We start from the raw sequence: 19,950 nt of genomic DNA on the forward strand, positions 1-19,950 counted from the left end.
AGCCTCACCTACTAATCGTCACTATCATCAATTTCTCCTGTGGCATCTGTGCAGCAGACATGACATGTCCCTGCTGTTGTCAGTGCTGCCCATATAGTACTCACCTGTGACCGATCCATCTCTTAAAGGGTTAGCATGTGCAGCCAGCTTTCATGACTAATCCAGACCTTCCCTGGGTCATTTTATATATCCTGCCCCACAGGAGGCTGCTGATCAATATACTCCATAAGGTTTTGCATATTTTCACGTTTTGACCCATAACTATGACCCAGCTTCCCCTTCTTCTCCTGTCCTGACCTCGGCTAGTACCTTTGTCATGGATGTTGTCGTGAAACACTGGTTACAGGATACAAGGCCGACCACAGAGCTTCAGAAATGGAAATTATTATTTTAACTGACGAACTGAAAAGGAAGAGAATATTGTAATAGAGGATCAACTTCAAGCATAAATGAGCAGAGTACCATAAATAATTCCTAACTAGCGTCTAGCTGAGTCTAATAAGAGGAGTATTATGTGTATAGGTACAATGTCAGTGTCTCCTGCTTAGTATCAGAGAAGCATACAGTTAACCCCTCCTACCACCTTTGTGACTGTGGCTGCTGGTTTGCTGACCACTGACTACTTGTGTTTGCTGCACCTGCCGCCGGTTTGGGTCACCTACCACATGCAGCCACTTGGGGTCCCTATCCTCTCCTGCCCAGAGTTGCTGCACTCAGGAGTAGTTCAAAATCATATTAGTGCACCCACTGTGTGACAAGCTTTACTTTATATCATCTGTTGGAGCTTTGAAAAAAACTAAGATTATGAAGTGGGAATACGCCTTTGACGCCGTGGTGACATCAGGCGAACATGTAGAGTAGATGTGCGCAGGGTTTGTAGAGAGGGACCAGGACTTACTGAAGCTTCCTTCTTTTAAGAATACTTGTAGTAAACCTGGTAAATAGAGAATAATCACTTCTACTAATGGATGTTATTTTTCTTACAGGTAAGAACAAAGTGACCTCAGAGGGGAGTCCACATCCGAGAGCCCCAACGATAGGATATAAGGATGGGGCTGACATTACAGGAGGTCCTGGTGAGGGCACTGAAGAAGCTGGAGGAGTCAAGCTTACAGAAATTCATAGAGAAACTGAGGGTCTTGGAAGTAAGAAGACAATATACAAAGATCCCCAAGGATGAGCTGACGGGGAAAGACCCAGAACACATTGCTGGTCTGATCAGTACATACTACAGAGATGGCTATGGGGCTGAGGTGACCCTGGATATCCTACAGGATATAAATGAGAAGAAAATCCGTGAGGAGCTCCAACAAGACGTGATGGAAGGTAAGAAGTGATCATCTGCATCTGATACTTGTATTATGGATAATGGGTATCACAATACACAGTAATCACAAGTCACAAGGAAGGTGAAGCCTAGACTCAGTGCCGATCCAGCACAAAATCCTGGATGACACAGCGCAACACGTTGCACTAAGCGACATGCCGGACGTCCCATGGACCTCATTAGAGTCAATGGAGTCTATCAGAAGCCCTTTGGATCCAGCATGTGCCAGATCTGGTGCTTCAATTATTTTCATTTTTCAGCTTCTATAACTGAGCCAAAGGAAATTATATGTCGGAGCAGCAAAGGAGATGTGAACATGGCCAAACAATGCCTATATGTAAGGGGTATGAAGCACTTTGTCTCTTGGTTTATCCTATACACTGAGGACCTCATGGTGACCCACAGAAAATGTGAGAGTACAATAGCAGCAACGCCACTAATGACAGGGGAAGAGACAAAGGTCCACCAAAGCAACCACCTGACAGGTTATTATATCCACAACACATTTTACCCCTGATTTGTAAAGCTCTGCTCAATATCTTGAATATAAATATAGATAATTATTAGAATTACACCTATATACCTACAGTATGTGAAGAGGTGCTGAGTCAGTCCAGCAAGGTGTTGTGGGGCTTCTTACCTGGCTTTCATCCACCTCACACGCTTTCACTCTGACAACTCTCTCCTTGACCTCCTCCAGTCTGGTTTCCGCTCTCTACACTCGACCGAAACCGCCCTCACAAAAGTATCAAATGACCTGATGAAGGCAAAGTCTAGAGGCGATAACTCCCTACTAATCCTCCTTGACCTCTCTGCTGCATTTGACACTGTCGACCATGACCTCCTTCTCACTATGCTCCGCTCTATTGACCTAAAGGACACTGCTGTCTCCTGGTTCGCTTCCTACCTCTCTGACCGCTCTTTCATCATCTCCTTTACTTGCTCTATCTCCCCTCCTCTTCCACTTGCTGTTAGGGTCCCCCAGGGCTCGGTCCTTGATCCCCCTTCTCTTCTCTATCTACACAGCCCCAATTGGACAAACCATCTGCAAATTTGGCCTCCAAAACCATCTCTACGCTGACGACACCCAGCTATACACCTCTTCCCTTACATCTCTGAACCATTCCTCCAAAATATCACCCACTGTTTGTCTGCTGTCTCTAATACTATGTTCCTCCTTTTTCTCAAACTTAACCCCTCTAAAACTGACCTTATCATATTTCTGCCTTCCAACCCACTGTCTTAGGGTCACACTGTACTCTAACCTCTCCTTTACCCCCACATCCAATCTCTGGACCGAACATGCCACCTACACCTCAGAAATATTGATAAAATCTGTCTGTTTCTCACCACGGACATGCTAAAGAGACTCGTGGTCGCCCTCCACTCCCCACTCAACATTGGCCTCACCAGACTCACTCCTTTCCAATCTATACTAAACATGGCAGCTAGGCTCATTTTTCTTTCCAGCCATTACTCAGACGCTTCTGCACTATGCTAGTCACTGCATTGGCTGCCCATCACCCTCACCTACAAAGGTCTTAATGGCACCACGCCACCGTACATCGCTTCCCTGCTGTCTGTACATCATCCAGCCCGCTCACTCCGATCCGCTAATACACTCAGACTAAACACCCCTCTGATACGAACCTCACATGCTCGCCTAGAGGACTTCACCAGAGCAGCACCCATCCTCTGGAACACTTTACCCCAAGGCATCCGGATAATTCCCGATGCATGAAATTTCAGACAAGTCTTAAAAAAGCACCTCTCCAGGGAGGCATACCAAATCTCCTGAACTAGTCCCCCTGACCTTCCCTATGGCTCCAAACACCTTCCTACCTGCTTATTGCATACAACCTCTACCCCTGCACCTCCTTACTGCCCCACCCCGTTTGCTTCCTAATAACTGATTTCCATACGTAATTCCTGTACTGCCTATGCTCCCCCATGCCTCATCCCCCCCATCCTTGTACCTCCTGCATTACCCCCACGCCAGCTGTTTTTAAACTCATTGCATATCACATGGAATTATTGTATTGTACATGTTCTTCTGTGCTTGAAAGCACTACGGAATAAGTTGGCGCTGTAAGATTATTAATATTATTGTGCTCATCAGTAGGGATACTGTAATACTCTCACATTATCTCTCCACACTGAATTATAATACCAATGTAACCTCTCCCTAAACTGGCTGTGGAGATATTTATCATCACATACTGTGAGATGGAGTTGTGTCTATTATTTGTCATACAATTGCTTTTCAATGGCTTTCATTGCCATTAGAAAATAACTTCAATTGCTTAAAATAAAGTAAATTATCATAAAGTTAAGTTATCAGTCATGTTATACTTTGCTGGATCTGTAACACATCTAGAAAGCTAACATTTTTAATTGAAGTGAAATGGGAAAAAATACAAATGTGTCATTTTTGGGAAGATTTTTTTTAATGGTGTAGTAAAAATGACGTTAACTTCATTTTGTGGGCCATGTAGGTTACGACAAGACAAAATTTCTCATTCGGGTGCAACTATACTCCGTGTCGCCGAGTGTAGTTTTGTCCGGGCTCCTCTGAATAAGCAACAGACAATAGATCTGGACGGAGGAGAACGGTCCAAAGAATGACCAAAAAATTATCCTGATTGAACACAAATGCATTAAAGAATCCTAAACTGGAACTACCCTTGTGGGTCCGGTACCGTCCGTCCGACAGAGCGGGAAGAGTATTCTAGGTTCAGTTCAGGAGAGTTTATTAATATAATCATAATCTGGTCTGTCACCATCCTGTCCTGCTGTCCCACCACCACCCCCCCACATGTAGACAGAATGTCCTTCTCTGCCGGCATCACTGACATCATCTGCTCTACAATGACATCAAGATGTTAGATTAACCCTTTCTCCTCTGTGTGATTCTTGTATTTGTCTCTATAGCAAGACGTCACTTTATAGACCGACACAGAGCGGATCTAATTAACGGAATAAAAGCTGTAGGTCAAGTCGCAGATGATCTGTACCGAAAGGGTGTCCTAAAAAAGAAAGAGCGGAATTATATAACAAGACCAGGAAACCCCGAGGAGAAGATGAGACGTCTGTATGAGAGTATCAGAGACTGGGATGACCGGGATAAGGATGAAGTTTATCAAACTTTCTATGAGTATAATCCTCGTGTCATCATTGACCTGAAGATGCAGGAAGCTGAATCCCAGTTAGAGGAAGGTAAGTGCTAACATGATGGGAAGAATATTATATCCAGGAGACATTTATCTTACATTTATATCCGGAATTTTTCTTTTTTATGGACAAATAATCCAAAAATCCCAGACAACCAACATTTTTTACGGTCACATTGGAAAACCATCCCAATAATGATTTATAAGTGATTCCTGTCTGTAGTCGGATACTGATATGATCTCATTACCAGCAGTTACTGTGAGCTGGACAATGACAATAATTACAGCCGTAATAACTTGCTCAACTCCTCAGTGACCAAGCCTGTTTGCGCCTTAGTGACAACGCCAAATTTTGGAAATCTGACATGTGTCACTCAACATAGAATAACTCCTTAAAGGTTTTGCATATCCTAGTGATTCTGACATTGTTTTTTTCAGCACATGTTGTACTTCATTTAGGTGGTAAAAATAGACCGATAGAACTTGTGAATATTTATTAAAAGTGCCAATATTGGGAAAAGTTTGAAAAAATTGTAATTTTTTTCACATTTTCAACTGTAATATCTCAAATATGTGCAAACATACTGCACACATTTTTGCTAAGATACATATTTTTATCTGTTTGATTTATTCTGGATTCACATTTCAAAAACTTTAGTTTTTTTAAATTATTTAGGAGACATGTAAATTTAACATAACTTGAGGAACACTTTGTTTTCCTACACCAAGCCAAGATTGCAAAGGCTCATAGGTGTCAGAATGATAGATACCCCTACAAATGGCCCGATTTTAAAAACTACACCCCTTAATGTATTCACTGAGGGGGGTCAGGAGTATTTTGACCCCACAGTTTTTTTTCAGGAAGTAATTCAATTTAGAGGAGAAAAAGTAAAATTTCATATTTTTGCAAATATGTCATTTTAAAGACATTTTTTCCTATAGCTTATATGAAAATGAGGATTGACACCCCAAAATGAATACCCCTGTTTGTCCTGTGTTCAGAGACATACCCATTATGGCCCTAATCTTATGTCTGGAAGCACAACGGGACCCAAAAAGAAAGGAGTAGTCAGTGTCTTTCAGAACAGAAATTTTGCTTGAAAGTGATTTTAACCCCTGTAGCACACTCATAGAGCTCTTTAGCGGCCAAAACCCCACAGATGACCCCATTTTGAAAACTAGAGCCGCATTAATCTAGGGGTGTGCTGCATATTTTTACCCCACAGTTTTTGAATGAATTTAGGCAAAGCATAAGGAAAAATTATGAGTTTCATTTTTTTGGCAATTCTGTCATTATAAAAACAGCTTTTTTTGTACAACACATAGATGAATGAAGACTTGCACCCCAAAATGGATACCCCTGTTTTTCCCGTGTTCAGAGACATACTCATTGTGGCCCTAATCTTATGTCTGGATGCACAACAGGGCCCAAAATGAAAGGAGTAGTCGGTAGCTTTCAGAACAGAAATTTTGCATGAAGGTGATTTAGGCCCCATTGCCCTCTTGTAGAGCCCTTGAGTGGCCAAAACGTGAACCTCAAGAAATAATCCCATTTTGAAGACTAGACCCCTTAATGAATTCATCTAGGGGTCTACTGAGAATTTTTGACCTACAATTTTTGAATAAATCTAAGCAAAGCAGTAGGAAAAAAATTACAATTTTAATTTTTTTGGCAATTGTGTCAATTTAAAAACAGTTTTTATTGGACAGCACACAAATGAATGAAAATTTTCACCCCAAAATGGATACCCCTGTTTGTTCCGTGTTCAGCAACATACCCATTGTGGTCCTGATCTAATTACAGGTAACATGACTCGGGCTGTAATGGAGGGAACACCCGTTGGATTTCAGGGTACAACTGAATAAATTTCAGGCCCATTGCCCACTTATAGAGCCACTGAGCAGCCAAAACAATAAAGAACCCCCTCAAACGACCCCATTTTGAAAACTAGATCCCTTACAAATTCATCTACTGTGTATTTTGATCCCACAGTATTTGAATGAATCTAATGCAGGGAACACCCGTGGATTTCAGGACACAACTGAATAAATTCCAGGCCCCATTGCTCACTTGTGCGGAAAAAAAATTGACTCCCTAAAAATAATCCCCCACAATCAACTTTTTGACATTCCCCAAATTTTATATAAAAGTAATAATGTAAACTGTGTGGTATGTCCAAAGACAGGGGTAATTATGAAGCTGGTTGAGATGGGCACATGGGGCAAAAAAAACGGGTATTCCCCCTCCTTTCATGCTTCTTGGGGGGTATTTCTTGACCTCAACGGCAGGGATGGGGTGTGAAGTGGCGCACTGTGAGTCTCCATAAGCTTGCTGAGGTACGGCGGTCTCACACAGAAGGCGCTCAACAAGCTGCTCCTGGAAATGCAGGAAGGCGAGTGTTCCCGGGGCTTCTTGTAAATTACCTATTACAGGTAGCATCTAAATAACGCAGAGCTCACACAACCGGATGTGGGATCTGCTTGTGGCCGCGGCGCTTCATACAGACGCGTAATGTACTGCGCATAACTGTGTACTCACACAGGCGGTCATGCACACTATAACTTTCCTTGTTTGTATTTCCCACGCCGTTACTTAGCGATGACGAAGGTGCCCACCGCCCGTACACAATGTAGTTGTGTATACGGATATGTCTGTGACCATGGAACACAATGGGCTCTATGTTGCGGAAATCCGCAGTAAAATAAAACCTGCGACGTTCTGTTTTCCTGCGAGGGGATTACGTAATTCCAACCTGCTAATATGAGTGGAATTGTATAATCCAACACATTTGATTGATCTGTGTATTACCGCAGATCAGACGCATGCGGAATCCGTAATTCCTATCCGGTCGTGTGAGATCGGCCTAAGGTAGATCGCTACCTTTTTATCACGTGACCGATGCTCACTCAACGAGGCCATTGCTTACTGCTCCAGGCTCTTAGGTACTGTTGCTTGCCCGTAACAAGGAGATTCTAAGTTTCCTGGGCTCCCCGACTCTTGTGCATGTGTCCGGCATTTTGCCAGTGGTCGCATGTGCAGAATCCAGAAAGGTCCACAGAGGAAGATCACATCGGGGTTCAAATACGGAGGCCTCCAGTTAAAAGTTTCATCTCCTTACACCAATTGCATCGGTGAGGAGAGATGGAACTTCAACTTTTATTTAACTTTTATGTGATCGCCATTATTCATTGGATAATCACTTACCACGGCCCCCCGTGAAATCTCTTCAGACTCTCAGCTACATTTTGTAGCCAGGAGCAGGGGGATTTTAAATTACCCTGGCAATCCACGGCTTTTGCGCATGCGTCTGCCATTTTGGCGATGGACATACGCATAGCTGGGGTAAGGTTCGCAGATAAATCCAGGGGCCTTAAGTATGTAATTTAATCCTCCCTCATGGATTTGATCCATAAGGGGAGATGAAACGTAAGCTTTTTCAACCTTTCTTTTTTACACTTTTTTTTTTACTCTAAATGATCATTTGGATAACAGTGATCACGACACTGGGAACCGCATACAGCGGTCCCCGGTGACATCTTTTTGCTCCTAGCTACACATATTAGCCAGGAGAAGAGGGATTTTAAATTTCCCAGGCCACAAGCCCCGCTGTGCACGCGCCTGATGATTGACGTCCAGAACAGCGGGACATCGCAGAGGACCCGGGGTGAGTATTTTCACCTCCCCTCATGGATCCGATCCATGAGGTGGGGTGAAACTTTAATTTTTTTTCAACTTTTTAAAACTTTTTTGTGATCGCCGCTATCCATTGGATAGCGGCGATCATGGGCCCAGGGACCAGTCACTGCAGTCCCGGTGACATATCCTGGTTCCCGACTATCTTCAAGAGCCGGTAGCCAGGGGATTTCAAATTTGCCAGGGCTCCTAGCCTTCTGCACATGCGCATGATGTCATGTGTCTGGCGCGCATGCACAGAAGAGCGGCTACGGGTCCCGGAGGACCAGTTCACCGCGGGACACCACGGACAAGGTGGGTGAGTAATCTCAGCTGCCCTGATGGATCCAATTCATCAGGGCATCTGAATCTTTAAACTTTTTAAACGTTTTATTCACTTTATTGCGATCGGCACTATCCATTGGATAGTGCTGATCACATTGCTGGGGGGGGGGGGGGGAGGGGGGGCTCCCTGCAGCTCGGGATGACAGCTCCAGGCTGCCGGTTACCTCCAGGAACTGACAGCATGGAGCTGTCAGATCCTCAGCCAACAGGGCTTTGATCCTAAAAGGATGCATGTTTTTATGTCCTCTTGGATTAAAGCCCAGTTAGCTAGGACGTAAAAAGGCAATGGGGCCGTCACTAAGGGGTTAAGTATGAACAGCCTCAAAAAACATCACACACATATCCATTAATTTCATGGACAGTTGTATAAGTTATATGAAGGGGTGGTACCAAGATCACAAGTCATCCCATGTCAAAGGGAAGCCCACAGGATTGGGGGTAACTTGCTGACTGTTCCTGGTAAAGGGTATTCTATGTACCCCTGCCTGCTACTCTGGGGGTCACTGCTCCCCTGCATTGGCATTAGAATACATGAAACATGGACCAAGCATGCACAGTTGGCACTTCATATATTTCAATGATACTGATGGACAAACCCACATGGTGGCCGCTTAGATATTCCACTGCTGGGGGTGCAGTAACCCAGCGGTCAGAAGAATGAGGACACAGGACTCGTGATTAGGTAATTGCACTTACATTTTTGAAAGCATTCCCACTTTGCAGCATTTTTTCCACATACCTAAAGCCTTTACACAGTGCTGTATGTAAAACTGCCGCCACTCCCCCCCCCAAAAAAAAAAACAAATGTGTATGTATATAAGATATTGCAGATCAACTCTAGTGTACCTGTAAATAATGCAGTCAACAATAATAGTAACTGGCTCTACCCAGTGATAGTGATTGCAGTGCAGTTGCCTCCAATGATCACAAGTGATATCATCTCTAACTGGTGTCATCCATTTCATTTTTCTTTTCTATCTGGGCCTAGACCCCATGAATACTTCTTACAGCAACAGCTCATCTCAGCAGACTCTCCCAACCCTGCTATATCTGCCCTCTCACTATTTCCCTATAGTAATAGTGCCCCACTAAATATGTGGCCCCATCTGTGTCCCCAATTACTAATAATGCCCCGTCAATTAGTAATAACGCCCCCTTCAATTTAATAAATGCTTTAATTCCTCATAAAATATTTCAAATATTGTAGAACTGTTTTCTTAGAATCCCACATCCCGTTTTCTATATACTTATACATTTGCAAGAAGAATAACAGAAGAATAGCGCAGTGCTTAGCTTTAAAAAAAGATACTGCAGTGGGCTTATTTCATGTAGAATCCAAGTAATTACTAATCTGATGAGTCTGGAGACGGACAGATCCTATATAAATACATTGTATCATAGGCTGAAAAACCCTTTAGAGAAATACTGTAGTAGGAGAAATATCTAGAACCATCCAGAATGTAACGACTTTGTGTCCTTCTCCCATGATTCTCTCCCCACAGGACTCGGGGTAACCTTTATAGATCATCACCGATCAGATCTTATTAGAAGGATAACAGATGTGGATCCAGTTCTACGTGATCTCCGGGACCAGAAGCTACTGACCCAGGAACAGTATGATGATGTGGTGAAAAAGCCGACAAATCGGGACAAGATGAGAGAACTGTGTGATGTCATCAGTCACTGGGAGGACGCTGGGAAGTATAAGGCTTATATCACACTCAGAAGACTCAACGAACAGCTCATCAAGGACTTGCAAAGAAATGACAGTAAGTGGAGAGAAGCAAAATTATCACACCTCAGGGGTAAGAATGGACATCTGAAATCCCATTTCTGATTTGGAGGTTTCTCCGATCCGGCTGTTAGAGCAGGAGCCCGGCTATCAATAAACAGACAAGCATCAGCTTCTGCTATGCTTCCAACAGACCAGGCCACTATAAAAACATGTCAGCCTAGCCTAGAGCCTATTAGTGACCACGGTAAGAATACACATGGATGCAGTTTTTAAATACTATAGGCCCTGCAGCGTCCGAGGAGCAGGCCCTCAGCCGAGGAGACAGCGGGGTAGAGATGTTAACCTTGTCATGGGGCTCTACCAACTCCTCCCTGAGGGCAGCTCGGGATCCAACCTTGTTACTGCTGTGGGAGATTACAGGGACAGTTCCCATGGTTACCTCTAGTCCAACTTGCACTTGTGATGCCAACATTCTGTCCTCTGCGGTGGATCTTTGGAGATGAAAAATTCTGGAAAATACAATAGTCCACACAGAAACTATACTTTTCTAAACAGGAATCGGTAGTGTTTGGTTCTGCTTGATTACTTAACAAGTATCAATGACAAGAGTCCAACAATTCTTACAGTGGTGATGCAGGGAGGATTCACAGGGTATTTGTATCTCTACAGTCCCAGTTATCTGTAGACATTCTCCTGGTAACTCTCTCTCCTGCCAGTCACTCACGTTTCTCTCGGTTGCTAGCGGTTCCTTTCTCCCTCTCCGGACTCATGTGGTCTTCACACGTTTCTCTCAGTCCGGGTACATTCACTTCTTTAGACATAGCTGCTAAGGCAAGGCCCAGGCGGGAACAACAAATCACTTCTCAGATTCTTCTATGCTACTTGCACATAGACCGACCTGGCAACCTTTCTGTAGTGTCTGTCACTCTCTAGTCCTCAGACTGACTACTCTCAACTCCCAACAACAACTCCTTTGCATTTCATTCTGTAAACACATATATTAAAGGGGTTGTCCCGCGGCGGAAAAAATTTTTTTTCACTTACCCCGGCATTCTGCCCTGTTAAAAAGAAAGCATAGGTTAGTTTTTAAAAAGCAGATTGCGCTTACCTGCATCAGTGTTCTGCAGCTTCTTCATTTCTTCTTTTAAAGATGGCGCCGCTGGTCTTCTCCCACGGTGGACCGCGGGTCTTCTCCCATGGTGCACCGTGGATTTTCTTCTCCTTCCTTGCGTTCCATTGTCGATTCCAGCCTCCTGATTGGCTGGAATCGGCACACGTGATGGGGCGGAGCTACGATGACGACGCGGTGAGCAGCTCTCCGGCACGAGCGGCCCCATTCACCAGGCAGAAGACCGGACTGCGCAAGCGCGTCTAAAAACGCCAGAAGACAGCGAAATTAGATGGAGCCATGGCGACAGGGACACTAGCAACGGAGCAGGTAAGGGAATAACTTCTATATGGCTCATATTTAATGCACGATGTACATTACAAAGTGCATTAATATGGCCATACAGAAGTGCTTAACCCCACTTGCTTTCGCGAGACAACCCCTTTAAGCGTCATGACATGACCACAAACGATAGACACAAAACGATACATTTTCCAGACAGGACATATCAGACATTAACCATTTCAGTCCTGCAAGCAGTCTCCCAACCCATACAGAAGAATTAGACATGTTGAAGTTCCTGTTGTTGCCTCTAGTGATAAGCTGTTGCTGGATCTGCCTAGTGAAGCTTTCTCCTCATGCATGAAAAAATACATGACTGCATAGTTGAACAGAGTGTTTTTGTATGCCTGGGAGTTGGGAAAACAGCTGATGGGGAAGCAAGCATTTGGTCTTCAGCTACTGTAGGTGCGTGGACACCTCAACTATCTGTATTCCCTCTGAGGTCTGAAAAGACCCTGATTTATAACACAAATCTGCGACTAAAAAGCTGTTTGATTATTTTCAACTAATTTTCATGTATTCTGGTGGGCTGAAAACAAAAAAAGAATTGAAAAAAATCCTAGACGTCAGGATTTACCACAAAATGCAAAATTCTCTTCAAATTTAGGAATTTTTTCTCAATTTTTGGTATTTGTTTTTTTATTTTAGGGTTTTTAACAAAATTGTAAGTCAAATTACTATTAATTAATTCACAACAGTGCATTTAAGAGATACAATGCCAAAAAAACATAACTTTCAAAGAATAGAACTGAGTGAGCTAATGGAAACCAGCATCAACGTGTTGCAAGCTGACCGCACAGGCTCTGACATGCACGGGTTTGATTCAATTTTTTTTTTCTTAGTTCTCACTAGAGATGAGCAAACGTGCTCGGCCACACCCCTTGTTCACCCGAATACCGCGATTTTCGAGTACTTCCGTACTCGGGCGAAAAGATTCGGGGGGCGCTGTGGCGGCGCGGGGGGTAGCAGAGGGGAGTGGGGGGAGAGGGAGAGAGGGCTCCCCCCTGTTCCCCGCTGCCCCCGCGCTGCCATGCCTCTCCCCGCCCCCCCTCCCCCGAATCTTTTCGCCCGAGTACTGAAGTACTCGAAAATGGCGGTGCTCGATCGAGTAATTACTCGATACGAGTACGTTCGCTCATCTCTAGTTCTCGTCTGTGGTACTATTGCATCACCAACGGATGTATGGGTGCAGAAAAGATACAGGGTGCTTGACAGGGCGGTGACGCCCCCAGGAACTGATTGGCTGCCATGAGCAAGGTCTTAGCACGCCACAGCAATCACTCTCTACGGAGCAGCCGTCCTCCTTCCTTATCGCCATAGCGAACCACTAGGTGGCACCTGTGCTGACAGTATGATTCTATAGCCGCTCTAGAAATCCCCCTGCTGTGAGGCTGTGACCTCCCATCTCCTTTGGCGATAATCTCTTCGTGTTAGCTCGTCATTCCTAAACCGTATTTCCCCAAGTTAGCGTTATGGCTCCACGGAAGTGTATTAATTCGTCTGACAGTTTCTGTTTCATTTGTGGTGGATATACAGTGTTTAAGCAACAGCTGAATATTACAGACTTTGTGAAAAAAGTATACTTTGCATGCTTCTGACTAAAACTTGGAGATTAAGATAAAATTTGGGCGCCTCATAAAGTGTGCAAACGGTGTTGAGGGCCTCTGAAATTGGTTCAAGATTAAGAAAAAAAATTTCTGTTATGAGATTCCTATCGTATGGGGCGAGCAAAAGAACCATAGTGACGACTGTTTAGGCGATGTGAAAGGGTATAATTCCAAATGAGAGCATTCCATTTCATACCCTAATATTTACTCAGCAATTCATCCCATCCCCCATGGCACAGATATACCAGTACCAAAGCCCCCTGCTACTTTGGAAGAGATACCTAGCTCCGATGAAGTTGGAGTCATACCTGAACCTGAGGACGAATTAAGCTCTGACTTTGAAGATGATACAAGACCAACATTTTTCTCCCAGGAGAAGAATAATTTGATAAGAGACTTGAATCTTCCCAAAGATGCCGCTGAGTTACTCGGTTCAAGACTCAAAAGCAGGAATTTATTATTGCCAAGAGTGTCTTTTTCATGGTTGAGACATCGTGAAAAGGAGTTCATTCCTTACTCTGCCCAGGAAGACAAGTTGGTTTATTTCATCAATGTTGAAGGTTCGATGGTTCAATTCAAAATCCAATATGATTCAACGCAATAGCGTTTTTTTCATAGATTTTTCAAGAAGAAGTCTCAAAGCAGTTTTGCTCCACAACAGCAGATTTTACGCTTCCATCTCTGTAGGTCATTCCGTACACTTGAAGGAAAGCTAAGAAAACTTGGAAGACCACGGTTGTCAAGTGTGTGGGGATTTAAAGGTCTTGTGCATGCTGCTTGGGCAACAAGCTGGATATACCAAATACCCTTGTTTTCTGTGTCTATTGGACAGTCGAGACTGTCAAACTCGCTGGACCAAGAAGAGTTGGCAGCCGAGGGTGCTCACAGTCGGTCAAAGAAATGTCCTCCGAGAAACTTTGGTACCTCCACATAACGTTCGTCTACCACCTCTTCATATAAAATTGGGATTGATAAAGCAATTCGTGAAATCACTTCCAAGAGATGGAGAATGCTTCAAATGTTTGGTCACCAAGAGAGATGAGCGAGCACCAAAATGCTCGGGTGCTCGTTACTCGGGACGAAATTTTCGCGATGCTCAAGGGTTCGTTTCGAATAACGAACCCCATTGAGGTCAATGGGCGACCCGAGCATTTTTGTATATCGCCGATGCTCGCTAAGGTTTCCATTTGTGAAAATCTGGGCAATTCAAGAAAGTGATGGGAACGACATAGCAACGGATAGGGCAGGCGAGGGGCTACATGTTGGACTGCATCTCAAGTTCCCAGGTCCCACTATTAAGCCACAATAGTGGCAAGAGTGGGCCCCCCCCCCTCCCAACAATTTTTACTTCTGAAAAGCCCTCATTAGCAATGCATACCTTAGCTAAGCACCACACTACCTTCAACAAAGCACAATCACTGCCTGCATGACACTCCGTTGCCACTTCTCCTGGGTTACATGCTGCCCAACCCCCCCCCCCCCCCCGCACACCAAAGTGTCCCTGCGCAGCCTTCAGCTACCCTCATGCCACACCACCCTCATGTCTATTTATAAGTGCGTCTGCCATGAGGAGGAACTGCAGGCACACACTGCAGAGGGTTGGCACGGCTAGGCAGCGACCCTCTTTAAAAGGGGCAGGGCGATAGCCCACAATGCTGTACAGAAGCAATGAGAAATATAATCCTGTGCCACCGCCATCAGGAGCTGCACACGTGGGCATAGCAATGGGGAACCTATGTGACACACACTATTCATTCTGTCAAGGTGTCTGCATGCCCCAGTCAGACCGGGGTTTTTTATAAATAGTCACAGGCAGGTACAACTCCGCAATGGGAATTCCGTGTGCACCCACAGCATGGGTGGCTCCCTGGAACCCACCGGCTGTACATAAATGTATCCCATTGCAGTGCCCTGGACAGCAGAGCTAACGTCAGATTAAATGCAGATGGGCTTCGGCCCACACTGCATGCCCCAGTCAGACTGGGGTTCTTTAGAAGTGGACACATGCAGTTACAACTCCGTGTGGAACGACAGCTTGGGTGGGTACCAGGAAGCCACCGGCGAAACATAAATATATCCCATTGCAGTGCCCTGGACAGCAAAGCTAACGTCAGGTTTAATGCAGGTGGGCTTCGGCCCACACTGCATGCCCCAGTCAGACTGGGGTTCTTTAGAAGTGGACACATGCAGTTACAACTCCGTGTGGACCTTCAGCATGGGTGGCTCCCTGGAACCCACCGGCGGTACATAAATATATCCCATTGCAGTGCCCAGCACAGATGAGGTACTGTGAAGTTTAATGCAGGTGGGCTTCGGCCCACACTGCATGCCCCAGTCAGACTGGGGTTCTTTAGAAGTGGACACATGCAGTTACAACTCTGCGTGGACCGACAGCATGGGTGGCTCCCTGGAACCCACCGGCGGTAAATATATATATATCCCATTGCATTGCCCAGCACAGCTGAGGTAATGTCAGGTTTAATGCAGGTGGGCTAAAAATTAATAGGATTACACTGTAGGCGAGGGCCCATAAAAATTGGTGTACCAACAGTACTAATGTACCTCAGAAAAATTGCCCATGCCCAACCAAGAGGGCAGGTGAAACCCATTAATCGCTTTGGTTACTGTGGCTTAATTTGTAACTAGGCCTGGAGGCAGCCCAGTTAAAATACAAATTGGTTCAGGTGCAAGTTTCAACGCTTTAATGAGCATTGAAACGTATAAAAATTGTGACTGAGCCTTGTGGGCCTAAGAAAAATTGCCCGTTCGGCGTGATTATGAGAGGTTTCAGGAGGAGGAGCAGGAGGAGGAGGATGAATATAATACACAGATTGTTGAAGCTAAAAGGTCCCCGTTTTTGATGGTGATAGAGAACGATGCTTCCATCCGCGGGTGCAGCCTACGTATTGCTTAGGTATCGCTGCTGTCCGCTGGTGGAGAAGAGAAGTCTGGGGAAATCCAGGCTTTGTTCATCTTGATGAGTGTAAGCCTGTCGGCACTGTCGGTTGACAGGCGGGTACGCTTATCCGTGATGATTCCCCCAGCCGCACTAAACACACTCTCTGACAAGACGCTAGCCGCAGGACAAGCAAGCACCTCCAGGGCATACAGCGCGAGTTCAGGCCACGTGTCCAGCTTCGACACCCAGTAGTTGTAGGGGCAGAGGCGTCACGGAGGACGGTCGTGCGATTGGCTACGTACTCCCTCACCATCCTTTTACAGTGCTCCCACCGACTCAGCCTTGACTGGGGAGCGGTGACACAGTCTTGCTGGGGAGCCAGAAAGCTGTCAAAGGCCTTAGAGAGTGTTCCCCTGCCTGTGCTGTACATGCTGCCTGATCTCCGCGCCTCCCCTGCTACCTGGCCCTCGGAACTGCGCCTTCTGCCACTAGCGCTGTCGGATGGGAATTTTACCATCAACTTGTCCGCCAGGGTCCTGTGGTATAGCATCACTCTCGAACCCCTTTCCTCTTCGGGTATGAGAGTGGAAAGGTTCTCCTTATACCGTGGGTCGAGCAGTGTGTAAACCCAGTAATCCGTAGTGCCCAGAATGCGTGTAACGCAAGGGTCACGAGAAAGGCATCCTAACATGAAGTCAGCCATGTGTGCCAGGGTACCTGTACGCAACACATGGCTGTCCTCACTAGGAAGATCACTTTCAGAATCCTCCTCCTCCTCCTCCTCCTCCTCCGGCCATACACGCTGAAAGGATGACAGGCAAGCAGCATGGGTACCCTCAGCAGTGGGCCAAGCTGTCTCTTCCCCCTCCTCCTCATCCTCCTCATGCTCCTCCTCCTCCTCCTCAACGTGCTGAGATATAGACAGGAGGGTGCTCTGACTATCCAGCAACATACTGTCTTCCCCCGCCTCCGTTTCCGAGCGCAAAGCGTCTGCCTTTATGCTTTGCAGGGAACTTCTCAAGAAGCATAGCAGAGGAATGGTGACGCTAATGATTGCAGCATCGCCGCTCACCATCTGGGTAGACTCCTCAAAGTTTCCAAGGACCTGGCAGATGTCTGCCATCCAGGCCCACTCTTCTGTAAAGAATTGAGGTGGCTGACTCCCACTACGCCGCCCATGTTGGAGTTGGTATTCCACTATAGCTCTACGCTGCTCATAGAGCCTGGGCAACATGTGGAGCGTAGAGTTCCACCGTGTGGGCACGTCACACAGCAGTCGGTGCACTGGCAGATTAAACCGATGTTGCAGGGTGCGCAGGGTGGCAGCGTCCGTGTGGGACTTGCGGAAATGTGCGCTGAGCCGGCGCACCTTTCCGAGCAGGTCTGACAAGCGTGGGTAGCTTTTCAGAAAGCGCTGAAGCACCAAATTAAAGATGTGGGCCAGGCATGGCACGTGCTTGAGGCTGCCGAGCTGCAGAGCCGCCACCAGGTTACGGCCGTTGTCACACACGACCATGCCCGGTTGGAGGCTCAGCGGCGAAAGCCAGCGGTCGGTCTACTCTGTCAGACCCTGCAGCAGTCCGTGTGCCGTGTGCCTCTTCTCTCCTAAGCTGAGTAGTTTCAGCACGGCCTGCTGACGCTTGCCCACCGCTGTGCTGCCACGCCGCACGACACCGACTGCTGGCGACGTGCTGCTGCTGACATATCTTGATTGCGAGACAGAGGTTGCGTATGAGGAGGAGGGTGGTTTAGTGTAGGAAGCATACACCCCCGCAGATACCAGCACCGAGCTGGGGCCCGCAATTCTGGGGGTGGGTAGGACGTGAGCGGTTCCAGGCTCTGACTCGGTCCCAGCCTCCACTAAATTCACCCAATGTGCCGTCAGGGAGATATAGTGGCCCTGCCCGCCTGTGCTTGTCCACGTGTCCGTTGTTAAGTGGACCTTGGCAGTAACCGCATTGGTGAGGGCGCGTACAATGTTGCGGGAGACGTGGTCGTGCTTAGCTAGGATGGCACATCGGGAAAAGTAGTGGCGACTGGGAACCGAGTAGCGCGGGGCCGCCGCCGCCATCATGCTTTTGAAAGCCACTGTTTCCACAAGCCTATACGGCAGCATCTCCAGGCTGATCAATTTGGCTATGTGCACGTTTAACGCTTGAGCGTGCGGGTGCGTGGCGGCGTACTTGCGCTTGCGCTCAAACACTTGCGCTAGCGACGGCTGGACGGTGCGCTGAGAGACATTGCTGGATGGGGCCGAGGACAGCGGAGGTGAGGGTGTGGGTGCAGGCCAGGAGACGGTAGTGCCTGTGTCCTCAGAGGGGGGTTGGATCTCAGTGGCAGGTTGGGGCACAGGGGGAGAGGCAGTGGTGCAAACCGGAGGCGCTGAACGGCCTTCGTCCCACCTTGTGGGGTGCTTGGCCATCATATGTCTGCGCATGCTGGTGGTGGTGAGGCTGGTGGTGGTGGCTACCCGGCTGATCTTGGCGCGACAAAGGTTGCACACCACTGTTCGTCGGTCGTCTGCACTCTCAGTGAAAAACTGCTAGACCTTTGAGCACCTCGGCCTCTGCAGGGTGGCATGGCGTGAGGGGGCGCTTTGGGAAACAGTTGGTGGATTATTTGCTCTGGCCCTGCCTCTACCCTTGGCCACCGCACTGCCTCTTGCAACCTGCCCTGCTGCTGCACTTGCCTTCCCCTCTGAAGACCTGTCCTCAGTAGGCTTAGCAAACCAGGTGGGGTCAGTCACCTCATCGTCCAACTGCTCTTCCTCCGAATCCTCTGTGTGCTCCTCCCTCGGACTTACTCCAATTACTGCTACCTGAGTGATAGACAATTGTGTCTCATCGTCATCGTCCTCCTCACCCACTGAAAGCTCTTGAGACAGTTGCCGGAAGTCTGCAGCCTCATCCCGCAGACCCGGGGAACTTTCCAAAGTTTGGGCATCGGTCACGACAAACTCCTCCGGTGGGAGAGGAACCATTGCTGCCCATTCTGGGCAGGGGCCCGAGAACAGTTCCGGGGAGTCTGCCTGCTCCTCAGAATGTGTCATTGTAATGGAGTGAGGAGGCTGGGAGGAAGGAGGAGCAGCAGCCAGAGGATCCAGAGTTGCAGCAATGGACAGCGTAGAACTCTGGGTGGTCAATAGATTGCTGGATGCACTTTCTGCCATCCACGACAGGACCTGCTCACACTGCTCATTTTCTAATAAAGGTCTGCCGTGTGGACCCATTAATTGTGAGATGAATCTGGAGACGCCAGAAACTTGCCTCTCTCCTAATCCCGCAGCAGTCGGCTGCGATACACCTGGATCAGGAGCTCGGCCTGTGCCCACACCCTGACTTGGGCCTCCGCGTCCTCGTCCTCTAGGCCTACCCCTACCCCTCAGCATGGTGTATTACCAGTAGTGCAGAAACAGAACGCTGTAATTAAATGTGCCGCTTCTTGGCCTGTGGTTGGAGGCTGACTTCGCTTACGGAACGCACAGCAGAGCCAGGAAACACTTTTGCGCAAGTCTGCAGTGAGACGTAGATGCGTAGGACTGAGATAGTGGAATTCACAGCGCAGAAGCAGTCAAGTTGGCAAACGCCACTAGTAGGCCTTAAGTATTTTGCTTCTATTTTTTGAACGGCAGAGCTCAGACAGTAGACAGATACTGTAGGCAGCGTATATATGTATACTGTTTCAATGTGGACAGGATGACGACGGTGATGTTACGGGCACCGCAGAGCCAGGAAACACTTTTGC

At 47.0% G+C, this 19,950-nt stretch overlaps 1 protein-coding gene across 1 annotated transcript in view; it reads left to right on the top strand.

Annotated features, from left to right (window-relative positions):
* LOC136613178 (uncharacterized) overlaps positions 1 to 19,950 on the top strand; it is a 110,089-nt gene that overhangs the window by 31,684 nt on the left and 58,455 nt on the right. Inside the window, exons 3-5 of the mRNA XM_066594019.1 lie at positions 987 to 1,326; positions 4,259 to 4,543; positions 10,018 to 10,284. Coding sequence (XP_066450116.1) covers positions 1,050 to 1,326; positions 4,259 to 4,543; positions 10,018 to 10,284 — 829 coding nt within the window. The 5' untranslated portion in view covers positions 987 to 1,049. The remainder of the gene's footprint in view (positions 1 to 986; positions 1,327 to 4,258; positions 4,544 to 10,017; positions 10,285 to 19,950) is intronic.

Source organism: Eleutherodactylus coqui, chromosome 2, assembly GCF_035609145.1.
Source record: "Eleutherodactylus coqui strain aEleCoq1 chromosome 2, aEleCoq1.hap1, whole genome shotgun sequence".
Classification (NCBI taxonomy): Eukaryota; Metazoa; Chordata; class Amphibia; order Anura; family Eleutherodactylidae; genus Eleutherodactylus; species Eleutherodactylus coqui.